Here is a 25,957-nt window from a genome sequence, read left to right on the forward strand (position 1 = left end):
ATTTATTAAGCAAATACTTTTTGTCATGATTCTGTGTAAGATGCTGTGTTTTAGAGGATAAAAGAAATGAATTACACAATGTGCCCTCAAGGCACTTCTAGTCTTTTAAAGGGAAATGGACTGATAAGCACATGAAAGTAATAAGTATATTCTAAACTAAAAGAGTTAAAGAATTCTGAAAAGGAAAGATAACTAGGGGAAAGGTGGTGACACACGAGTGGTAAGAGAACCAAGGGAGATCTTTAAAGATGGTTAAAATTTAGACAGGTACAAATGGGAAGAACTGCATTCCATGCAGAGAAAAGAATATGAGGAGCCTGGAGATGGAAATAGGAGAAGCAAATAATAACACCATCAACAAAAACTATTACTGCTACTCCTTCTACTAATCCTTCTAATAGTGGCTGCTTTCAATGTGCCAGGCACCAAGTGCTTTATATACATAATCTCATTTTATCCTTTCAAGAACCCAATGCAGTAGGCAGTATAGTTATCCTAGTTTTTTCAGACAGGAGACTGAGGTTTAGGGAGATTGAGAAATTTGCCCAAATTGGGTAAAGGAACTGGGATTTAAATCTAGGTAGCCTGACTCTAGAACTCATGCTCTTAACCACTTTGCTATTGGGCATTGCTACTGGTTTTGTTTTGCTCAAAAAGATGTTTATAAGAGTAGGAACAAATAAGGTCAGAAAGGGAGGCTGAAGCAAATTAACAGTCTGAAACACTAGGCTAAAAATTATGGGCAAATTAGACAATGGGGAAACATGGAAGAGCAAGAGATTGATGATTAAAGCTGTACTTAAAGAATATTAATCTGTTAATGGGTTGTAAAGAGATTAAAAGTAGGGAGAGATAAATAATATTTTTTTTAGTGCCTTCTCACTAGGTATACACTGTCCCATTTATCCTTCAAAACAGAGTACTTCATGAGGTTAAGAATGACTAACTTCTCTGTGTCTGAATCTTCTCATCTATAAATTGAGGTTAAATAATTTGCTCTAAGCCAGACAGCTAGTAAATGCCATCTTCACAATTAGCACTTGGGTCTGAAAAGCCCATGCTCTTTCTACAATTCTGTATTAGGAAGTTCATGAGGGAGTCACTGCAAAAGACTTACTGAAATGAGGACCTAAGTTAGGATAGTGACAGTAGAAGTGGAGAAGAAGAAAGAGGGGAGAGAGATCACAGAGGCTAAAACTATTAGGCTTGGCAACTATCTAGATGTGGGAAAATGCCAAGGATTGAAGTGTGAGTGATTGGAAAGATAACGGTGCTATTAACAGACCCAGTGGAAGAAACTCAGGTTTGACAGAGTATGGAGACATTTTAAACATATCAAACTTGAAGTGATGGTGAGGCATGTTTAATAAGCAACTGAAGAATGTAAAAGCAGTGAGCTGGAGAAACAGATGAGGCCTGCATATGATGGGACGGGTTCGGATGAGATTACCAATGAAAGAAGTGGGCCAAGGGCAAATCCTTGGTAAACACTACCTTTACAGGGAGGAAGAGGAGGCAGGGAAGACAGATGTAGAACAACCAGAAGAGGAAAGAGCCAAAGGAGCCTAGGAAGGGGAGACCATCAAGAAGAAAGACATGGCTTACAAAGCCTGTAGACAGGCCAAAGACAATCTGAACTGAAAAAGAAAAAAAAAAAAAAGATTAGATTTATTGACTAAGAGATGGTTTTGACCCTTCATAAAATAGTTTCAGAAGAGTGGCTGAAGGCAAAATTCAGACAGCAAAAGGTTAAATAACTGGTGAAGGTAAGAGATAGAAGCAGTAAGTGAACACTTCTGCAGTTACAGGAGAGGAAAACAGGATGACAGCTTGACAGATACAATAGGATTGAAAAATAGTTATTTTTCCCCTGTAATGGGGTGGAGGAGGGAGATTTTAATACATTTATAGGTGTAACAACAAAATTCAGTGAAGATGAAATAGAAGAATCAAGAGAAAGGAAAAATAATTGGTGAAACAGAGTATCAGAACAGTCATAATGAGGATTCAAAAAGATGGTACCATTCTAACCCTCAAACCTCATTCTAATACCAGTGTCTACGCTCTGAGTCAAAGATAAAGTTCAGAAGGTGCAGTTATTCAATGATGCCCAAAATATCTGGAGAAAAAGGTTTTCGAACATTAGAGAGAGATTTTAAGTCAGTTCTATCTAAATGAGCATAATTTACTACTAAATTATGACTAAATGAGACTAATTGTATGGTACAAAAACACACTATTCTTTTCACTATGATGCCCTTTCTTATCATCACCACCTGTCAAAACCTGCATGTCCTTCAAGGCTCCAGGGCCTAAAAGTGTTACTTCCTTTTTATCTCTTTTAGAGCATGTATTGCGTTCTACCTTGTATTTTACTTACTGACTTTTATTTGCTTCTCCCATCTTGAAAACAGATAATGTGCTTATTATCTTTATAAAATGCCCTACAATATTTAGCATAATACTTTGGAGAAAATAAAGCAATAAATACTGTTAGATTGTGAGGTGTGTGTGTGTGTGTGTGTGTGTGTGTGTGTGTGTAAGAGAAAGAGATTGGGAAATCTACTTGCCTTGTGGGGTACCAGCCAAATACAGCAGCTTTTGCAGGCAATTGACAAATTGTCTAGAAAATTATATAGATTGAAAAAAACGCTGATTAACCAAGTATTTATCTTAAAAATAGAGGTGCCAAAGAAACTGAGAAAAGTGTATTAAGTTTAGGGTTTCAGGAAGTGTTTTAAATTTTAAAGGATATAAAATTTAAAAGAATAACAACGTTAAATGTTGGTGAGGATACAGGGCAATCAAAACTCTCATACATTGCTTGTGGTAATGTAAAATGGCACAACTATTTCAAAAAACTGGCAGTTTCATAAAGAGTTAAACATGCACCTAACCCTTGACCTAGCAATTCCACTGCTAATACTTACTCAAGAGAAATGAAAACATATGTCAACAAAAGATGAATGTTTATAATAGGTTTATTTACAATAACCAAAACTGTAAACAAGCTAATGTCCAATGTTTATCCACTCTGGATAAACAAATTGTGGTATGTTCACACAGTGACTACTACTCAGCAATAAAGAGGAACAAACTATAGAGACAAGCAACATATACATATGACATGTTGAGCAAAAGAAGCAGAACACAAGAATTACACGATATAATCTTGTTTATATCAGGTTCTAGAACAAATAAAACTAATTTAAAGTAAAAAATCTGAACATTGGTTGTCTGGAGTGGGGCACAGACTGACTGGGAAGGGACACAAAGGAACTTTTGGGGAGATGGAAATGGTCTACACTGTGACAGGGGAATGTACTAATCATGGCTTTTTACTCTGTATTTTTGGTATTTTGACATCTCGGGGCCTTGCTGACATCAGAGGACTGCCTGTCCCAGGACTAACTAATTCCTAGAGATAGCAAACAACTCTCCTGCAAGAGTGCCTTTCATAAGCAAACCCCTAATCTGGAGCCGACACTCCTAACTATCTGCTCTATGGGGTTCTCACACTCAGGGCCACTATTCCCCTGCCCAAATCACGGCAGGGTCAGGTATCAGACAAAGAGCCCTATGTCCCACATCTCACTAAAAGTATTCAAACTAGCCAATCCTAAACCTGCTTACTCTGCCTCTCCAGTTCCTTCCTGGGGAAATCACACTAAAGGCTCTTGCCCACATTTCCCTCCTGCTCCTTTGCCTCCTGACCCTCACTGGCACTTCCCCATGTGGCTGCTGGTGGTGTGCTCCCTTCTCTTGGGATCCATGAGAACTATCTTTTCAACAGCTGTTGCCTCCTAATCTGTTGGCCTTGCCATACTTGAATAACAGTAAAATCTACATTTTGAAACACAGTGTGGTTTATACAACTGTATCCATTTGTTGAAACCATATAGCAAATATTTATACATTTCAATATGTGCAAATTTCCCTTAAAAAGAAAGAACTGTGGGAGGTACAAACTATTGGGTGTAAGACAGGCTCAATGATGTATTATACAACATGGGGAATATAGCCAATATTTTGTAATAACTGCAAATGGAAAGTAACCTTTATAAATTGTATAAAAAATTAATTAAAAAAGAAAAAGAGAAAGAACTGTAGAAATTATCAAGTGGATAACTGGGGAGTGAATGGAGGTATAGATGAAACAATGTCAAAATGTTGATATAGTTATTATAGTTGGGTGATGTGTTAGTTATAATATCCTATTTACTTGATATATGTTTAAATTTTTCTATAATAAAATGTTTAAAAAAGAAAACAAGTAAAAGAGGACATAGTATTTAACATATTGACCCCAGAAGAACATCTGTAGACTTCAGAAAATAATAATATGGCAAAAAAAAAAAAAATTTATGCCTGACTGTGGAGAGACAGGTCACAAGGTTAGGAAGAGAAAAAAAAAGTCAAGAAATACAAGAAAAACGAAATCAAAAGTAAGATAGTGTAATAGAGAAAAAGGTCTGCAAAATAAGGTTTATCAAATACCTATTAACCAGATTCCAAAATAAAGTAAATTTATTTAGGAAAGAAAATTGTAAAACAGGAAAGTATATTTAAACTGGAAGACTACAGAAAATATTATGCAGGCCTGGTCTGAATTAAAAACAAATTTAAAGTTAATATTAAAATAATTTCTAATTGTGAATTGCTTTAAAACCTGCTCTTTCTTTAGACTTTTCTTTCTCTTTCTTAAAACCATAACAAATCCCAGATTCTCCCCATTTTTCAAGTATCTCCTATTTGGTTATCCAAGATACCACTGCAGTCTACAGGTCAGAATGGAGACTTACGGAAGTCAAGTAATACAAGGAGTTTCTAGTACAGTCTGCCTCCTAGTAGGTCAAGTTGGACCCCTACCCCAAATTAAGGTAATTCTCCTGGATCCTGAGTGTGTATGTTAATGGACATATATTCTTAGCAACTGCCAAGCCTATGGAATTAAAAATATTTGAGAAGGAAAGGCCAATGGAAGTCTTGGAGCTCCCCCAACCCAAATATCATAAAAATATTAATCCCTAGGGTAACTGCAGAGATCAGTGCCACCATCCAAGGCTCGTTTAAAAAGACGCATGTATGGTGATTCCTATTATACTCCTTTTTAACTCTCTAGTTTGTCTCCAAAATGGGTGCATCTTAGAGGATGACAACAGATTACTGTAGGTTCCAATTGCACATACTTTTCCAGATGTGGTCTCCATGTGGAACAAATCAATTAATTCCCTGGCACATAGGTACTGATTTTTGAACACTTTTTTCTCTATCCTAATAAACAGAGAAAATCAGAAGCATTTTGCTTTTACTTAGTAGAGATATCAGTACATTTATGATATTGCCACCAGGTTATATCAACTATGTGCCACTGATTAGTCGGTAGCAGGGGTTGCCAGACATGACCCATAGGCCAAATCCAGCCTAGCACAAATTTTTGCAAATAAAGTTTTACTGCAACACAGCTCCAACTATTCTTTTCCATACTGTATATGGCTGTTTTCATACTACACCAGCAGAGTTGAGTAGTTGAAAGACAGACCATATGGCCTGTAAAACCTTTACTACCTGGCCTTTTACAGAAAAAGTTTGCTAACTCTTGGCTTACAAAGGACCTAACATCTTAACACCTCATAGGACATTATATTAATCTACTTTATTGATGACCTCATGCTGACAGTACCTGAAGAACAGACAGTATATGCCTTAGATTAGATACCTTGGGATGACATGTATATGCCAGAGGGTAAAAAATAATCACAAAATTAGAAAAGTCTACAACCTCAGTCAAGTTTCAGGTAGTTAAAGGTCTAGAGTACACTGAAAGTAAAGATCAAGTTGCACCTTTCAACCCATACCACTAAGAAAACATATACTTCTAGAAACATATGCCTTTCTAGATTTCAGTATGATGCTCCAACTTGTTTACTAAATGACAATGGTTGAGGAGGGCCCAGAGCAACAGAAGGATCCAGACTTCAATACAGGACATTCTGCCACTCAGCGCTTATGACCCATGGATCCAATGGTGCTCCAAATATCTGTGGAAAACAGGGATGGTGTTTTGAGCCTGCTGCAAACCTGGAAAGAAGAATCATAAAAGAGGCTCCAGGTATTCTAAAGCAATGACACGGCCCTTAGGCAAAACCTGTTTTCATTTTGAGAACTAATTCTTGGCTTGCTTGTTAGCCATGGCCCTACCATAAAATATTAGATATATACTATAAAACCCCAAGCAACCACAAAAACAAACAAATGAAATAAGGAGGTAAAGTAAGCCAACAAAGAACAGAAAACAGATCAAAAGTAACCAATACAAAAAGAGGCAGGAAAAGAGAAAAGTGATCAAAACCAGAAAGGACAAAAAGAAAACAAATAGCCAAGATGGTGGGTTTCAACCCAACCATATCAATAATCATATTAAATATAAATGATCTAAATACCTAAATAAAAAGGCAGATATTGTCAAATTGGATTTCTTTTTCAAAAGACCCAACTACCTGATACCTAAAAGAAACCTCTTTAAATATAAAGACACAACAGTCTCCCAAGGCAACAGAAATAAAAGCAAAAATAAACAAATGGGACCTAACCAAACTTACAAGCTTTTGCACAGCAAAGGAAACCGTAAACGATATGAAAAGACAACCCTCATGGTCAACAGGCACGTGAAAAGATGCTCAACATCACTAATTATTAGAGAAATGCAAATCAAAACTACAATGAGGTACCACCTCACATGGGTCAGGATGGCCATCATTAAAAAGTCTACAAGTAACAAATGCTGGAAAGGGTATGGAGAAAAGGGAACCCTCCTACACTGTTGGTGCGTAAACGAAATGAATAGACAACCTATGGACTGGGAGAAAAGATTTGCAAATGATGTGACCAACAAAGGCTTAATTTCCAAAATATACAAACAGCTCATAGAACTGAATAACAAAAAAACAAACAACCCAATCAAAAAATGGACAGAAGACCTAAATAGACATTTCTCCAAAGAGACATACAGATGGTCAACAGGCACGTGAAAAGATGCTCAACATCACTAATTATTAGAGAAACAGTTATAAAATGAATGAAATAATGCCATTTACAGCAATTATCATACTAAGTGAAGTAAGTCAGAAAGAGAAAGACAAATACCGTATGATATCACTTATATGTGGATTCTAAAATATGACACAAATGAACATATCTACAAAACAGAAACAGACCCACAGACACAGAGAACAGACTTGTGGTAGCCAAGGTGGAAGGAGGGTGGGGGAGGGATGGACTGGGAGTTTGGGATTAGTAGATGCAAACTATTATACATAGAATGGATGAACAACAAGGTCCTACTGTATAGCACAGGGAAGTATATTCAACATCCTGTGATAAACCTTAATGGAAAAGAATATGAAAAACAATGTGTGTGTGTGTGTGTGTGTGTGTATATATATATATAAAACTCAATCACTTTGCTGTACAGTAGAAATTAACACAACATTGTAAATCAACTATACTTCAATAGAATAAATTTAAAATATATATATATAAAGCACAAAAATGTTAAAAGAAATAAGATGGTAAAGATATACCATTCCAACACTAATTTAAAAAAAGAAGGGCTTCCCTGGTGGCGCAGTGGTTGCGCGTCCGCCTGCCGATGCAGGGGAATCGGGTTCGCGCCCCGGTCTGGGAGGATCCCATGTGCCGCGGAGCGGCTGGGCCCGTGAGCCATGGCCAATGAGCCTGCGCGTCCGGAGCATACCAAAAAAAAAAAAAAAAAAAAAAAAAAAAAAAGAAGATACCACGGCTATATTAATAAAGTAGACTGCAGAGCTAAGAATACTACTAGGTATGAAGAAAGTAATTTCAAAGTGACAAAGGTGTGCATGCACCAAGAGACTAAAACAATACTAAATTTTTAACAAGATTTAAAATATACAAAATAAAAACAATAGACCTAAAAGGAGAAAAATATAAATTCACAAATATAGTCAGAAATTTCAACACCCTTTCTCAATAATTAATGAAGTAGACAGAAAAATCAGAAAGATATAAAAGACCTGAACATCATAAACCAACCTGGTCTAAATGCTACCACTGATATTATACTGGGTGATCAGCTACCCAGTAACAGTAGAATACACATTCTTTTCAAACGAACACAGAAAAATGACTAAGATAGACTATACTCTGAGGGAATAAAACAAGTCTCAATAAATGTAAAAGGATTAAAATCATACAAAATTTGATATCTGGCCACAATGAAACTAAATTTGAAATAGCTAACAGAAAGACATCTGGAAAATCTCTAAATATTTAAAGCTGTGTAACACATTTCAAACAAATCCACGGATAGCAAAAGAAATCAAAAGGGAAATTAAAAAGCATTCTGAAAGTGAAAATACAATGGATTTAAATGTATGAAATCTAGCTAAAACAATATTTAGAGGGAAATACATACTACTAAATGCCTGTATCAGAAAAGAAAGTTCTGAAATAAATGACCTCAACTTCTACCTTCATAACCTAGAAAAAGAAAAGCAAACTAAACCCTAAGGAAGCAAGACAGGTAATAAAGTAATAGGTAATGAAGGTAGGTAACAGGTAATGAAGTAATAAACATCAGAACATAAATCATGAAACAGAAAAAAAAACAATAAAATGTCAAAGAAAGCAAAAGCTGGTTAAGAAAATCAATAAAAATTATAAACTCTAGTAAGCTTGATGCTAAACTTTATGCCAAAAAATTCAATAACTTAGGTGAAACAGACAGAATCCTTAAGAGAAACAAACTACTAAAACTCAATCAAGAAGAAACAGATAAGTTGAATAACCCTACATTCACCAAAGAAACTGATTTGTGGTTAAAAACCTTATCACAAAGAAAACCAGACGCTCGAAAGGCTTCACTTACTAAACACCTAAAGAGAAAGAAATAAAAATTCTACAGAAACGTTTTTCAAATTTTGAAGTAGAGGGAATACCTCCCAATTTATTCTATGAGGGCACTTTTTTCCTCATAGCAAAACCAGACAGGGCTTCCCTGGTGGCGCAGTGGTTTAGAGTCTGCCTGCTAATGCAGGGGACATGGGTTCAAGCCCTGGTCTGGGAGGATCCCACATGCCGCGGGGCGACTGGGCCCGTGAACCACAAACTACTGAGCCTGCATGTCTGGAGCCTGTGCTCCGCAACGAGAGGCTGCGATAGTGAGAGGCCCGCACACCGCGATGAAGAGTGGCCCCCGCTTGCCGCAACTAGAGAAAGCCCTCACACAGAAATGAAGACCCAACACAGCCAAAAATAAAAATAAATTAATTTTTGAAAAGACAGACAAAAAACATCACAAAAGAGGAAAACTACAAACCAATTCCCTCATGAATACAGATACAATATCTTAACAAAATTTCAGCAAATTGGATCTGATGATATATAAACAGGATAATACATCATGACCCAGTGGGGTTTATCACAGAACTGCAAGGTTTATTTAACATTTGAAAAGCTAACAATGTAATTTACCACATAAAGACTTTAAAAAGAAAAATAATACAATCATCTCAATAAATGCAGACAAAAAACATGCTGACAAAGCATTTGACAGAATTCAACTTTGGTTCCTGATAAAAACCGAAATCATCAAACTGGGAATATAAGGGAATTTTCTCAACCTGGTAAAACGGCATCAATATAAACCCTAAGTTAACATCATATTATATCTAACTCTTTAAGACTGAGCTTTCCCTGGTAACATCAAAATCCGGAACAATGCAAGAATATCCATTCTTGCTACTTCATTCTTTCAGGATATTTTTGTTAGGCACAGAATTCTATATTTGCAGTTATTTTCTTTTATCCTTTAGAAGATATCATTGTCTTCTGGCTTCCATGGTTCCTGACACCATGTGTGTGTGCACGTGCATGCATATGTGTTCCTAATAGTTTGCATTCACAGTCCAGTCTCTTCAGGAGCCTGGTTATTTATAATTGTTGGCCATTCTATTTTCAAAATCTTGTTGTAGACATAATTTGAAGCTTGTGAGACTATTCCACGAAATTTATTTGTTTGCTTCTGCCAGGATCTCTGGAACAAAGCACTGTGTAATCAGCTCAATCCAATTTTAGAGACCAATATGATTCAAAACTAAGTTGTAGTCCTGATAAAAGCCTGTCTACTTCATATTCCTGTCTACCCATACTCCTAGAGTGCAAACATGCAAAATCGTAACCCAAAGCTGAAGGGTTGCTCAAGAGGTTCACCACTTTGGTGGGCTCTGCTCTAATCCCTGTCTCCCAAGTCTTGAGAAGCCGTCAGCAGTTCCCTTCAGAACTGGTAAAAGCCCCAAAAGGAAAAGTAGCTCCAAACATTGGGCTCATCCCCCTGAGCCTCCATTCTCCCCTGTATCCTAGTAATTCTTAGTAATCTTGTTGGATCTCCAAAGACTTCAGGAAGGTTGTATTTTAGGTTAATTCTATATTATATTAGACCTATATATTCTATATAATATATACATTCCATTTAGCTTTTCTACATGTATTTAGCGGGACTATTGGTCTGAATTACCTATTCCATCATCACTGGAAGTCTTCAAAGTAATAACCCCTTCATTTATTACTGATTTTAAAAACTGAAATATAATCCAAATACAATAAAATTCACCCTTTTAAAGTGTACAATTCAGAAGTTTTTAGTATATTCACAGACTTGTACAATCATCATCTAATTCCATAACATTTTTACCACCTTAAAAAGAAACCTCATAACCATTAACAGTTATCACTGCCAATTTCCCTCCAGCTCCCATCAACTGCTAATATACTTTCTGTCTCTATGGATTTGCCTATTCTGGACATTTTGTATAAATGAATTATAAATATGTGACCTTTTGTATCTGCCTTCTTTCACTTCTTTCATGTTTTTAATTTCACCCATATTGTACCATGTATCAATACTTCATTCCTTTTTTATTGCTTAGTAATATTCCATTGCTTGAATATGTCATATTTTGCTTATCCATTCATCAGGTGATGTACATTTGGGTTATTTCTACTTTTTAGCTGCTATGAATATTCTTGTACCCATTTTTGTTTAGACATACATTTTCAATTTCTGGGGTATGTACCCAGAAGTAGAATTGCTGGGTCATATGGTAACACTATGTTTACCCTTTTGAGAACTTCCAAACTGTTTTCCAAAGCAGCTGCACCACTTTACAACCCCATCAAAAACGTAAGAAGGTTCCAATTTCTCCACATCCTTGCCAACGCTTGTTATTGTCTGTCTTTTGTATTATAGTCATCCCAGCAGGTGTGAAGTGGTATCTCCTTATCACTTTGCTTTGCATTTTACTAATGACCAATAATGTTCAGCATCTTTTCATGTGCTAGTTGCACATTTTCTTTGTAGAAATGTGTATTCAAATTATTTTCTCATTTTAATATTGAATTGTTGTACTGTTACTTGAGTTGTGTTACTTGTATATTCTGGACACAAGTGCCTTAGAAGATATATGATTTGCAAATATTTTCTCCATGTCTGTGAATTCTCTTTTCAAATTCTTGAGTGTCTTTTGAAGAACAAAATTTTTAATTTTGATGAGGTCTACCTTGTCTATTTTTTCTTTTTTCATTGTGTTTTTGGTGTCAAATCTAAAAAAAAAAAATTGCCTAATACAAAATCGCAAAGATTTACACCTAAGTTTTTTCCTAAGAATCTTATAGTTTTAGCTGTTAAATTTAGATCTTCAATTCATTCTGAGTTAGTTTTAACACATTTTGTAAAGTAGGGGTCTAACTTCATTCTTTTGCATGTAGATATCCACTTGTCCCAGCATCATTTGTTGAAAAGACTATTCTTTCACCATTGTTTTGGCATTCTTCTTAAAAATGAATTGACCATAATGTAAGGCTTTCTTTCTGTATTCTCAGCTCTATTCTGTTGATCTATAAGTCTATCATTACACCTGAACTACATAGTCTTGATTACCTAGCCTGGTAGCAAGTTTGGAAGTGTGAGTCCTCCAACTTTGTTCTTTTTCAAGATTATTTTGACTATTCTTGGTTCATTGCATTTCCATATGAATTTTAGGATCAGCTTGTCAATTTCTTTTCTTTTTTTTCTTTTTTTTTTGCGGTACGCGGGCCTCTCACTGTTGTGGACTCTCCCGTTGCGGATCACAGGCTCTGGACGCACAGGCTCAGAGGCCATGGCTCACGGGCCTAACTGCTCCACGGCATGTGGGATCTTCCCAGACCAGGGCATGAACCCGTGTCCCCTGCATCGGCAGGCAGACTCTCAACCACTGCACCACCAGGGAAGCCCCAGCTTGTCAATTTCTGCACAAAAAAATAGTGCTGGACTTTTCACAGAGTTTCACTGTATCTGTGTATCAATTTAGGAGTATAGCTATCATAACAATACTGTCTTCTAATCCATGAACACAGGACTACTTTACTTTCCATTAATTTAGGTCTTCTTTAGTTTGTTCCTATGTTTTGTAGTTTTCAGTGTATGAGATTTTCTTTCTTTCTTTTTAGTTGCAAACAACAGAATGCATAATCTGTCTTGTTTTGGCCAGTAGTTGCTAGAATTTTCTTAATTTCATTTTCAGATTGTCCATTGATAGTAGTTAGAATACGAATGATTTTTATATTTTGATCGTGTATCCTACAACCTTACTGGATACATTAGTTTAATAGTTTTTTAGTTGATTCTTTAGGATTTTCTATATACAAGACCATATCATATGTGAACAGAGCTATTTTCTTTCTCCCTTTGCAATCCAGATGACTTTTTTTCTTTTCCTTGCTTAACTGCACTGTCTAGAACCTCCAGTACAGTGTTGAAAAGAAGTAGTGAAAGCAGACATCCTTGTCTTGTTCCTGATCTTACAGGAGAACATCTGGTCTTTCATCATTAAGTATGAGGTTAGCTGTGGGTTTTCGTGGATACTTTTCATCAAGTTGAGAAAGTTCCTTTCTATTCCTAGTTGAGTGTTTTTATCATGAAAGGCTGCTGAATTTGCCAAATGCTTTTTCTTCATCTATTGAAATGATCATGTGGTTTTTATTTTTTACTTTATTGATATCATGTATTACAATAATTGGTTTTCAGAAGTTAAACCAATCTTGCAGCACTGGAATAAATCCCACTTGGTCGTGGTGTATATACTGCTGTATTTGGTTTGCTAGTACTATATTGAGGATTTTGGTATCTGTGTTCATAAAAGATATTGGTCTGTAGTTTTCTTTTCTTGTGATGTGTTAATCTGGTTTTGGTATTAGAATACTTGCCTCATAAAATGAGGTGAAAAGTATTCCCTCTCTTCTATTTTTTGGAACATTTTGTAAAGAATTGGTTAACTCTTTAACTGTTTGATAAAATTCACCAGTAGAACCACTTGGGTCTGGAATTTTCTTTGTGAATAGTTTTTTTATTACTAATTTAATCTCTACTCTTGTTATAGGTCTATTAAGATTATCTATTTCTTCTTGAGTCAGTTTCTGTAATTTGCATATTTCTAAGAATTTGTCCATTTCGTCAAAGTTGCCTAACTCATTTGCATACAGTTTTTCATAATTTTCCTTTAAAATCCTTTATTCTGTAAGGTCAGTAGAAATGGCCCCTCTTTCATGTCTGTATCTAGTAAATTTCTCTTTTTCTTGGTCAGTCTAACTAACGGTTTGTCAATTTTGTTAACCTTTTCAAAGAACCAGCTTTTGATTTCATTGATTTTTCTCTATTGTTTTTGTTTCCTATTTTATTTTCGCTTATTTCAGCTTCAACTTTTACTATTCCCTTCTTTTTGATTGCTTTAGGTTTAATTTGCTTTTCTTTTTCCAGTGTCTTTAGGTGGAAGGTTAAGTTATTCATTTGAGATCTTTCTTCTTTTTTAATATTGATATTTATAGCTAAAAATTTTCTTCTAAGTGCAGCTTGAGCTCATCTCATAAGTTTTGGTATGATGTGTCTTCATCTTCACTCATCTCAAAGTCTAAATTCCCCTTCTGATTTCTTTTTTCTAATGTGATGAATATTTTATTTCATTTTTAAAATTATTTATTTATTTATTTTTGGCTGTGTTGGGTCTTTGTTGCTGTGTGCATGCTTTCTCTAATTTTGGCGAGTGGGGGCTACTCTTCATGGTGGTGTGCGGGCTTCTCATTGCAGTGGCTTCTCTTGTTGCGGAGCATGGGCTCTAGGCATGTGGGCTTCAGTAGTTGTGGCACGCGGGCTCAGCCATTGTAGCTCGTGGGCCTAGAGCGCAGGCTCAGTAGTTGTGGCGCACAGGCTTAGCTGCTCCACGGCATGTGGGATCTTCCCAGACCAGGGATTGAACCCATGTCCCCTGCATTGGCAGGTGGATTCTTAACTACTGCACCACCAGGGAAGTCCCCTGATTTCTTCTTTGAAGAAAAAGAAGAGTAGTATTATTATTATAGGAGTGTACATTTATTTAGGAGTGTATTGTTTAATTTCCACATATTTGTGAGGCTTCTCAATTTTTTTTCCTGTTAATTTCTAATTTCTTTTCATTGTGGATAAAGAACTTTGTGTTATTTCTATCCTGTTAAATTTATGAAGTGTTTTGTTTTAATGGCTTAGCATAAGAATGCTCCATGTGTAATTGAGAAAAATGTATTTTCTAATAATGAATGGAGTGTTCTATTGATGTTTGTTAAATCTAGCTCGTTTATGGTGCTAAGTCTTCTATTTCCTTGTTTATCTTCTACCCATTTATACCCATTACTGAAAGTTAGGTATTTAAGTCTTCAACTGTTACTGCTTAATTTCCCATTGTGCTCTTATTTCTGACAGGTTTTACTTCCTGTATTTTGGGGCTCTGTTGATAAATGTATATATATTTATAATTGTTATACCGTAATATATTCTTTTATCATTATAAAATGTCCATTGTCTCTAGTAGGAATTTTTGTCTTAAAGTCCATTTTGTCTGATATCAAAATAGCCACTCAGGCTATTTTGGTTGCTATTTACATTATATAACTTTTTTCTTCCTTTTACTTTCAATCTATCTGTATCTTTGTGTTTTTAATCTACTTTTAAAATCTCTAACTTTTGACTAGAATGTTTCATCCGTTCACTTTTTAAAATCCATTCACATATGATGTGATTTTTGAGACAGTAGATTTGTATCTGCCATTCTTACCTATTTTGATATCTCTCATGCCTTTTTGCTCTATTCCTCCTTTACGGCTATAATTGCAATAAGTGAATATTTCATACTGCAGTATTTTTCTTTAATGATTTTTCACTATTTTTTGAGTTATTTGCTTAGTGGCTGCTCTAGGATTTACCATCTATCGATACAACTTAATTTACCAGAAACAGATCCAGATTTATACTAACTCAAGTGAGCTACAGACACATTACTCTTATATAACTCTATTTCCTTTCTCCCATTTTTGTGGCATTGCTGAATATATATATGTGATATATATATATTACATTTATAAATATTATAAACCCCAAAATACACTGTTATAATTACTTTATATAATTTTGTCTTTTAAAGAAACTAAGAGAAAAAAGGACAATTATATTTTTGTAGGCTTTGTTAATATGAATTCTTATCATTTCTGGCTTTCTTCATTTGTTCCTGTGGAATCAAATTACTGTATGGAGTCATTTCTTTAACCCAATGCAGCTTTGCTACCATCCACCTCCCTTGTACTGTTGTTAGAAAATGTATTACATTTCTATATGTCATAGGCACCAAAATACACTATATACATTGCTTTATTTTTTTTATTAATTTTCATTGGAATATAGTTGCTTTACAACGTTGTGTTAGTTTCTTGCTGTACAGAAAAGTGAATCAGTCATACGTATACGTATATCCACTCTTTTTTAAGACTTCCTTCCCATTTAGGTCACCACAAAGCATTCAGTAGAGTTCCCTGTGCTAAACAGTAGGTTCTCATTAGTTATCTATTTTATACATAGTAGTGTATATATGTCAATCCCAATCTCCCAATTCATCCCACCCCCCCTCCCCCCTTGGTAACTGTAAGTTTGTTCTCTACATCTGTGACTCTATTTCTGCTTTGCAAGTAAGTTCATTGCTACCATTTTTCTACATTCCACACATAAGCGATATTATACAATATTTGTTTTTCTCTTACTTACTTCACTCTGTATGCCAATCTCTAGGTCCATCCATGTCTCTGCAAATAGCACTATTTTGTTCCTTTTTATGGCTGAGTAATATTCCACTGTATATATGTACCACATCTTCTTTATCCATTCCTCTGTTGATGGACATTTAGGTTGCTTCCATGTCCTGGCTATTGTAAACAGTGCTGCAATGAATATCAAGGTGCATGCATCCTTTCAAATTATGGTTTCTCTGGATATATGCCCAGGAGTGGGATTGCTGAGTCATATGATAGCCCTATTTTTAGTTTTTTAAGGAACCTCCATACTGTTCTCCATAGTGGCTGTACCAATTTACAATCCCACCAACAGTGTAGGAGGGTTCCCTTTTCTCCACACCCTTTCCAACATTTATTGTCCGTAGAATTTTTGATGATGGCCATTCTGACTGGTGTGAGATGATACCTCATTGTAGTTTTGATTTGCATTTCTCTAATAATTAGTGATATTGAGCATCTTTTCATTTGTTTGTTGACCATCTGTATGTCTTCTTTGGAGAAATGTCTATTTAGATATTCTGCCCATTTTTTGATTGGTTGGGTTGTTTTTTTTTATACTGAGGTGCATGAGCTGTTTGTATATTTTGGAGATTAATCCCTTGTCACTTACTTCATTTGCAAATATTTTCTCCCATTCTGAGGGTTGTCTTTTCATCTTGTTTATGGTTTCCTTTGCTGTGCAAAAGCTTTAATTAGGTCTCATTTGTTTATTTTTGTTTTTATTTTCATTACTCTAGGCGGTAGATCGAAAAAGATCTTGCTGTGATTTATGTCAGAGAGTGTTCTGCCTATATTTTCCTCTAAGAGTGTTTTATAGTATCCGGCCTTACATTTAGGTCTTTAATCCATTTTGAGTTTATTTTTGTGTATGGTGTTAGGGAGTGTTCTAATTTCATTCTTTTACATGTAGTTTTCCAGTTTTCCCAGCACCACTTACTGAAGAGGCTGTCTTTTCTCCATTGTATATTCTTGCCTCCTATATCATAGATTTGGTGGCCATAGATGCATAGGTTTATCTCTGGACTTTCTATCCTGTTCCAGTGATCTATATTTCTGCTTTTGTGCCAGTACCATACTGTTTTGATTACTGTAGCTTTGTAGTATAGTCTGAAGCCAGGGAGCCTGATTCCTCCAGCTCTGTTCTTTCTCAAGATTGCTTTAGCTATTCAGGGTCTTTTGTGCTTCCATACAAATTGTAAAATTTTTGGTTCTAATTCTGTGAAAAATGCAATTGGTAATTTGATAGAAATTGCATTGAATCTGTAGATTGCTTTGGGTAGTATAGTCATGTTCACAATATCGATTCTTCCAATCCAAGAACACGGTATATCTCTCCATCTGTTTGTGTCATCTTTGATTTCTTTCATCAGTATCTTATAGCTTTCTGAATACAAGTCTTTTGCCTCCTTAGGTAGATTTATTCCTAGGTATCTTATTCTTTTCGATGTGATGGTAAATGGGATTGTTTCCTTAATCTCTTTTGATCTTTCATTGTTAGTGTATAGGAATGCAAGATTTCTGTTTATTAATTTTGTATCCTGCAACTTTACCAAATTCATTGATGAGCTCTAGCAGTTTTTATTAGCATTTTTAGGACTTTCTATGTATAGTATCATGTCATCTGCAAACAGTGACAGTTTTACTTCTTCTTTTCCGATTTTGATTCCTTTTATCTTCTTCTCTGATAGCCATGGCCAGGACTTCCAAAACTACGTTGAATAAAAGTGGTGAGTGGACATCCTTGTCTTGTTCCTGATCTTAGAGGAAGTGCTTTCAGCTTTTCACCACTGAGTATGATGTTAGCTGTAGGTCTGTTGAATGTGGCCTTTATTATGTTGAGGTAGGTTCCCTCTAAGCCCACTTTCTGGAGAGTTTTTATCATAAGTGAGTGTTGAACTTTGTCCAAAGCTTTTTCTGCATCTATTGAGATGATATATATACACTGTTTTATATGATTGCTTTTTAAATCACTTAGCAGAAGGAAGAAAATGCATTTTTACTGTCTTTTATAATTACCTTTACCATTGCTCTTTGATTTTTCTTTTTTTTTTGGTATGGATTCAAATTATTGTCTAGGTCTTGCTTTCAAATATGAAGAACTACTGTCAGTATTTTTTCAAGGTGAGTCTGCCAGCAACAAATTCTCTCATCTTCTGCTTATCTGCAAATATCTTTATTTTACCTTCGTTTTTGAAAGATAGCTTTGCTGAAGACAAGATTCTTGGTTGAGGTTTTTTTTCTTCCTTTGAGTATTTTGAACATGTTATCCCACCACCGCCTTCTTGTCTCCATTGTTTCTGTTGAGAAGCCAGTTGTGAATTTTGTTGTGATAAACCTTGTAAATGACAAGCTGTTTTTCTCTTGCTGCTTTAAAGATTTTCTCCTTGTCTTTGTCTTTCAGGATTTTTAGTATGATTCATCTATTTGTGGATCTCTTGCATGTATCCTATTTGGAATTCTTTGAGCTTCCTGGAATAGATTAACATTTTTTAAGTGGAAACTTTTCAGCCATTATTTCTTCAAATACTTTGTCTGCTCCCCTCTCTTCTTCTTTCCTTCTGGTTCTCCCATCATGCATATGTTAGTGTATTTAATAGTACCCCATATTTTTCTGAAGTTCTGTTCATTTTTCTTCATCTTTCTCTCTGCTCTTTGACTTGCATAATCTCTCTCGATCTATCTTCAAGTTTACTAACTCTTTCTTCTGCTAGTTCAAATCTACTGTTGAGCCCAACTAATGAATTTTTTATTTCAGTTGTATTTTTCAATTCCAGAATTTCCATTTGGTTCTTTTTCTTTATAATTTCTATCTTTTATTAATACTGTCTATTTGATGTGACATCACCATCATACCTTCCTTACTTCTTTAATCATGGTTTTCTTTAGTTCTTTGAAGAAAATTATAATGGCTACTTTGAACTCTTTGTCTGTTAAATCTGACATCAGATCACTCTCACAGGCAGTTTCTATTGCCTGCCTTCCCCACCATACCCCATCCCCAGTGTATGAATTATACTTTCCTTTTCTTCTGCGGTCTTGTAATTTTTTTTTTATTGGAAACTGGACATTTTAGATAACATATTTTAACAACTCTAAGTACTGATCCACCTCCTCTCCCCCAGGGTTTGTTATTATTTGCTTGTTTACTTGTTTCCTGACTAGCTGGATCATTTTACTGAAATCTGCTTCCCCTTTTCTCCCATAATTTGTATTAATCAAACCAAATATGAAGTGTTCTGTTCAGCCTTAAATGCCACTTTTAAAGAATACCAACAAACAAAAGCATATAAAGAGGAAGCTTCCAGGATGAGGAGGGTTTCAAATTACCAAAGGCTAAGGAAACTGGGGATATTTTATATGAAGTCAATCAGACTAATAGGATAGAAAGGACACAGAGTTGCTGACATCAAAGTTCTGGTACAGCTGAAGTCAGGGAGGGAGAGGTCACAGAACTTAGACAAGTGTAGGCATTATAGGGAACAGATTTTAGCTCAAAATACAAGAAAGAATTTTTAAAATAAGCAATTCAACAACAGCATATGCTACCTTATAAAATAACAAGGGTTCCACTTTTAAGCAGAAATTTTCAACATGTCCCAACTGTTGAGAACTATATTCCTTGTTTGGGAGGGGATGTCTGAGTAGATGATCACATGTGCTGTGACAGTCAAGAACCCTAACCTTGAATGTAGTCATCTTTACATAATGCAAAGCACTTTACATGCCTATAGGTATATATTACAAACAAATTATTATTATTTTCTAGAAGAATGTGTACCAAGAAATCTTCTTGAATGTTTCCCTAGCAAAGAGTTCCTTTGAGATTGCTGTTTAAAAGCAACTGAGATTGCTGATTAGTCACATATCTGAGAGATGACTATATAAAACACTGGGAGAAATGATTACTTTGAACTTCTACATTCTCTCATGTACTTACTTTAAAATTTTAGAATAAATTAATTCATTTTTAAGAGTTCCTCGGTTCTTAGAAAATATTTTTTTAATGAAGTAATTGAGATCCAGAACTCACCAGAAGAAATCTTACCAGCACCTTTATAGTCAACAGAAAATGCAGATGTGACTCCATTGGCTGACCCCAGTTCACCCATGGAAATTTGATAAGGGGGCCTCAGCTTGATTTCCATCTGCATGTCAGACAGATTTATCTTTGTTGAAAGAGACCTGGGATTATTATATCGCTGCTTGGTCCTCTGAATGAAGTTATCTATGTAAAATAAAAAATAAATTTCCTTGCAGTCATTTGTTAATTAAATCATTTGAAAGTGTGATGTTTTTGGACAGTAAATTTTGCAATAAATGATTTAATTAGCTATCCCAAACTGTTCAATCTGTCATGGAATGTCCTAATATTATTTGTGTTTATGGTTAATATATCATGGCATCATCAGTTTTTCTCACTAGAAATTATACTCTAGACATTAAAAATTATAAATATACTAAGGATTTAATATTACATGACTGTGAAAATATTTCTACTATTATATCCGCTTCAAGGAATTACTTTGAGCTTCTACAAAAAAACCAAAAACAGCTCCCTTTAAATTTAAACCAAAGTCTTCATTTTTATAGGGATTCAGATCTCATAAAATATTAAGTCTGTCAGTATTTACCAGTTGTAATTACATTAAAACATACACTGTAAATTGCATGTTCATATAAATCTGTTTTCTTATTTATTGCTTACACCATTAGAACAGATGTTTTAAAGAATAAATTTAATGAAAACAATAAGACATTTCCTAAATTTCTTCCAATTTTATTTTCACTATTTACACCTTGAATTTACTTTTTTTCCCTCTTCTACATCAGGAGTCAAGCAAACTAATGTCCATAAGCCAAATCTAGCCTGTTAATTTTTTTGTGTGTGAATAAAATGTTATTAGAATATAACTATACTCATTCATTGATGTATTGCCTATGGCTGTTTTCAAGCTATAATAGCAAGGGCTGAGTGGCTGTGACAGTGACCAAATGATCCTTAAAGCCTAAAATTGTACTATCTGGTCCTTTCCAACAAATGTTTGCCAACCTCTGTTCTACATTAAGCAGCCTAAAAATACTATCGCATAAACACAAAATTCTGAACCTCTAGCTTATAAATTTCTCACTGAAAAATTGTCCTCTGGAATTAATTCTTTGAACCAATAATCAGGATCCTCTACACAGCTCAAACAGAATTTTTTTAAGAGGCACCTAAATGAAGAAGTTGCCATAATTTATAGACCATTTGTCAAATTATTCTGTCAAAAGCAAGCTAGCAGAATTTTCTGAGTTTTCCCTCTGCCCCTCAGTATTAGATGAAAAATCATTTACAACTGAATGGAGACAGGATAATGAAAAAGAAAAAAAAAATCAGGCCCTTACCAAATTCAATGAAACAGTATGGTCTGACAGCAGTATTTGTCTTCATCATGTTATAAGTAGTAATGAACTCCTTCTGAAGCTCATCCAGGAAAGAGAAGGCCAGAACATTTGGGTAATTTTCAGTGCACAACATCATGTAGCTCACTCCCATAGAGCTAATAAAACTACAGTGTAAAAAACATTGGATTTAAAATTTCAAATTAAATCAAGGTAATTCGTTACTTCAAAAGACTGGCTCTATACACCATAAACTGCTGCTACAGAGGCAAAGATGATATTAACATTTATTACATATTTCAGCAAAAAAAATTAAAGGAACCAAAATATGATGCTAGTTTCAGTTGTAATTTAAAAACAGTAGACAACAAAGTGGAATGTATTCACTTTGCCGTATAGCAGAAACTAACACAACATTGTAAATCAACTATATTCCAATAAAAATTAATTTTTAAAAAAGTGAAGTGTATCTAGAGAGGGACACATACTATGATTCTAACACTTCAGTTACTTATCACTTGGGGTAGAAATCAGGAAAGACTATTCAAACAGATAAGGGTAACAGATAGCTTAACATTTCAACCCTTCAACCTAGTGGAACTTAACACTGTTTGAATCAAGAACTTTTTAGAGGTTCTGATGAAAGCTATGGACACTCTCCCCAGAAACAACCCAGAACTTGGCACACAATTTCAAGGTCAGGTGATTACTGACCTCCTAAAGTCATCCACTGACCCCAGAATCAAATCCTCTACTCACATAATAATGAATTATGAATCATTAGGGGAAAAGAAGAGAATTTATGAGTTCATAACAACAAACAAAAGGGAAGAAAGGAAGACTCTTGTTCACAGCAGAATGCTGAGTGACACCTGGTAAATGTGGAGATAGTGCTAGAACTGGAAAAATCAGCATTTTGCAACCCACAGAGCAAAAACTGGATCAAGCAAGTATAATCAATGGATGCTAAATCTAGGTGTATATTTTGGTGAAGAACAGGTAATTTTGCATGGCTTTAAAATGTCTTCCCATGGATTGTTTATTGGCTGCAAGGGAATTCTACTGTATTTATTATACAGTAGAAACTAGACAACACCTTGACCAAGTACTCTAACATCACTAATGAGGGGAAGATGGGCTTCCTGTGCCTCAGTAAGACATGTCAGCTACGTAGTATTCTGGCTAAGAATGCATAACCTGAATCTAATCATGAAGGAACATCAGAATAATCAACGTTCTATTTTCTTTAAAGAGGGATGGGGTGCTGTATTCTTTAAAAACCTCAATGTTGTAAACAAAGAAATAAAGGCTTTCGAATGTTTCTGATCACAGGAGGCTAAAGAGACACAACTAAATGTAATACCTAACCCTAGTCCGGATCCTGTGCCAGAGAGGGGGAAAAATGCTGTAAAGGATATTCCTGGGTCAACTGATAAAAATGGAAAACAGGCAGTACAGTAGTTTAGGTGAAAGTATGGTATCAATATTAAGTTTAATAGACCTGATAACTGTACTATAGTTAAGTAAGAGAATATCCCTAATCTTAGAAAATACACTTTGAAGTAGTTAGGAATAAAGGGGCATGGTATTTGTAAGTTTCTCTCAAATGGTTCAGACAAAAATAAATCAGACAGATAGACAGGTAGACAGATAAAACAATAAAGCAAATGGGGTAAAATGTTAACAAAAGGTGAGTCTGGGAACAAGTCTTATTTGTTATTTTCTTATTTGTACAACTTTTCTGAAAGTTTGAAAATATTTCTAAATAACAAGTTAAAAATTAAAAACAAAAATGTTTAAATTAACCATCTTCTATTGAAAAAAAAACTTTCTAAAATAAAGTATACACTCCCCTGTAACAAGCAGAGTATGGGACAAAAATTAACCCTTTTTAATGAGTCACTTAAACATTCTTTCATGGTACTATCAACATAGCTCTGGTCTAGATCAAGGGGAGCAAAGAGAGCATACAGGCTGTAACTCCCACTCCCATGCCAGACACTACTAATCTATCAAAGCAATTTTTACTGCCAAACCCTGATCCATGTTGGAGTCCCCCTCTCCCCTCTTTTCTCTAGTACTGTAGTAGCAGAATTTATTTATTATTTTTAATTTAACTTTTAAAATAAATATATTCACATGATTCAAATTTTAAAAGAATGAAAAAGGAAAGGAAATACTATACTTGAAGTCTTATTTCCACCTCTGCTCACAGATAGCCAGTTATCTGTCCCTCTAGCAACTCATGTTAATATTAATTTCGTATGTATCCTTCCAGTGAGAGTTTATGCATATGCAAGCAAATGTACATATATCTTTCTTTCTTAAAAGACCATCCAAGGCAGCCAAATGATGTGGGGTTCACACCTATTAATTGTCTATTATTAACGGTGTGGGATATACTACTAGTGAAATTGTGCTGATCTTATGCTTCTGGAATAACCTAGAATTCCTTTCTAAAGTTCCACTTAACACACAGTCATTTCATGCAATGTTTTTCAAACTGCAAGTTGTGACCCACTAGCAGATCATAAAATTAGTTCAGTGAATTACACACAGCATTTTCTCAAAAATGGAAATCGAATATAACAGAAAATACCAGAATGTTTATTGTTTCATAAAACTTTTGTTTATCCTATTTGTATGTTAAGTAATGGTCACAAAGTAAAATGCATCTCTTCTTATGGGTCACAGTCCAAAAAGTTTAGCCATAACATACTGTATTTTCCTACAAAATTGACAACTAAATAAAAAACCAAAGTATGATTTTCCCAAGTACTTTTCCCTTTCCAAAATAATCTTCACTGTCGTTATCAAAATTCTTTGACATGTCATTAGCATTCTAGTATATCTTACAATAACTTGAATTGAGATAAAACACAATTGGTGATTGGCTTTTACACACTTGGAACTTCCAAGTGGCTAGCTAGGAGTTATTTCACTATCCTTCAGTAAGATGACTGAAGGGCTTCCCTGGTGGCACAGTGGTTGAGGGTCCGCCTGCCGATGCGGGGGACACGGGTTCGTGCCCCCGGTCCAGGAGGATCCCGCGTGCCGCGGAGCGGCTGGGCCCCTGGGCCATGGCCGCTGGGCCTGTGCGTCCGGGGCCTGTGCTCCGCAATGGGAGAGGCCGCAGCGGTGGGAGGCCCGCGTACCGCAAAAAAAAAAAAAAAAAAAAAAAAAAAAAAGATGACTGAAGCTTTTAGACTCCATTTTTTGTGCTGTAACAGGGTTTTACTGTACTTCCATATTAATAAGTGAACCACAGACACCTACGTGAGTTTGTCCCAAATGGTTTTTCTTGCTTGAGCTCAATCTAACTGGAGAATTTTTTGTGATATTAAAAAAAAAAAAAAAAAACCTATGTTTTTAAGATTGTATGTTAACGTTTTCAGAGTCTTTATTCCAAAGTCTTTATTTTTCTATAAATGCATGATATTCTCTGAAAACGCTATATTCTATAATATTATGACTTTTCATAGTGAATTTACCTTTACAATGCTGTCTTTATTTGAAATGCAAAGCCAGTTTTCCAGAAGTACATACAGCTCTGTCGATTTACCTTTGTTATCAAAAGTTCTGCTTTTTCATTTCACTGGGACAAACTGAAAGACTCCTACCATCGCACTGAGGACTACTCACATGAAACAGTCTAACGTCACTAGAGGCATGCCAGTTTGTGCAGCCTTTAGTCTGTCCATCAGGTTCATTTAGCTCACTTGTTATAGACAATCTGGCTGTTATCCTTCTGCCTTGATGAGGAGGAAGAAAAGTAGTAGTAGTAATAGTAACAGTAGCAGGTACGGTTTACTGACCACTTAGTATGAACTAGGCCCTTTGCTAAATATATTACATATTTTATCTAATTTCATTCTTATTTTATTGTAAACAAAGCACCTGTTATTTTCCTTCATGTAACTAACCCAGCTTGTACTTCTATATTTGTATGTTCGTTGTAATGTCTCTCACTAATATCTATGCTCCATGAGAGCAGGGATGATTTCTTTATGGTTCACCACTGTATTCTTAGCATCCAGAATATTATGTCTAGTACACAATAAGTGTGCAATAAATTAGTAAATAAATGAGTGCATAGATGGCATCATTCATTTACTCATTTATACCTAATTTGTTTAGTATATTGTGCACAGATAATTGCACAGTTCAGTGGTATCTACACAAAGAAGAAGGTCAATAAATACTTGACAAATGACAGAAGGGAGCAGAACTTCACCTGCTCTTCCAGGTCAGTGTTACCAGAAGGCTTGAATTCAGATCACTGTCTTCAACAACCCCCTACTTAAAACACAGGGTTGTTCTCAGGGACCATGTAGAATTACTCACCTCTGCAGTGAGTACCTCCAGATGGTTATAAAGGTCTAACAGGTATGTCTGCTTTCCTTTTATC

At 35.2% G+C, this 25,957-nt stretch overlaps 1 protein-coding gene across 3 annotated transcripts in view; it reads right to left on the reverse strand.

Moving 5' to 3' along the window:
- Positions 1 to 25,957, reverse strand: part of SEC22A (SEC22 homolog A, vesicle trafficking protein) — a 74,412-nt gene that overhangs the window by 32,379 nt on the left and 16,076 nt on the right. For all 3 annotated transcript variants that reach the window (XM_024120370.2, XM_024120371.1, XM_028492985.1), the window contains exons 3-4: positions 21,553 to 21,716; positions 20,198 to 20,392 (exon numbers count right to left, since the gene is read on the reverse strand). In XM_024120370.2, coding sequence (XP_023976138.1) covers positions 20,198 to 20,392; positions 21,553 to 21,716 — 359 coding nt within the window. The remainder of the gene's footprint in view (positions 1 to 20,197; positions 20,393 to 21,552; positions 21,717 to 25,957) is intronic.

This window comes from Physeter macrocephalus, chromosome 1, assembly GCF_002837175.3.
Source record: "Physeter macrocephalus isolate SW-GA chromosome 1, ASM283717v5, whole genome shotgun sequence".
NCBI classification, from domain to species: domain Eukaryota; kingdom Metazoa; phylum Chordata; class Mammalia; order Artiodactyla; family Physeteridae; genus Physeter; species Physeter macrocephalus.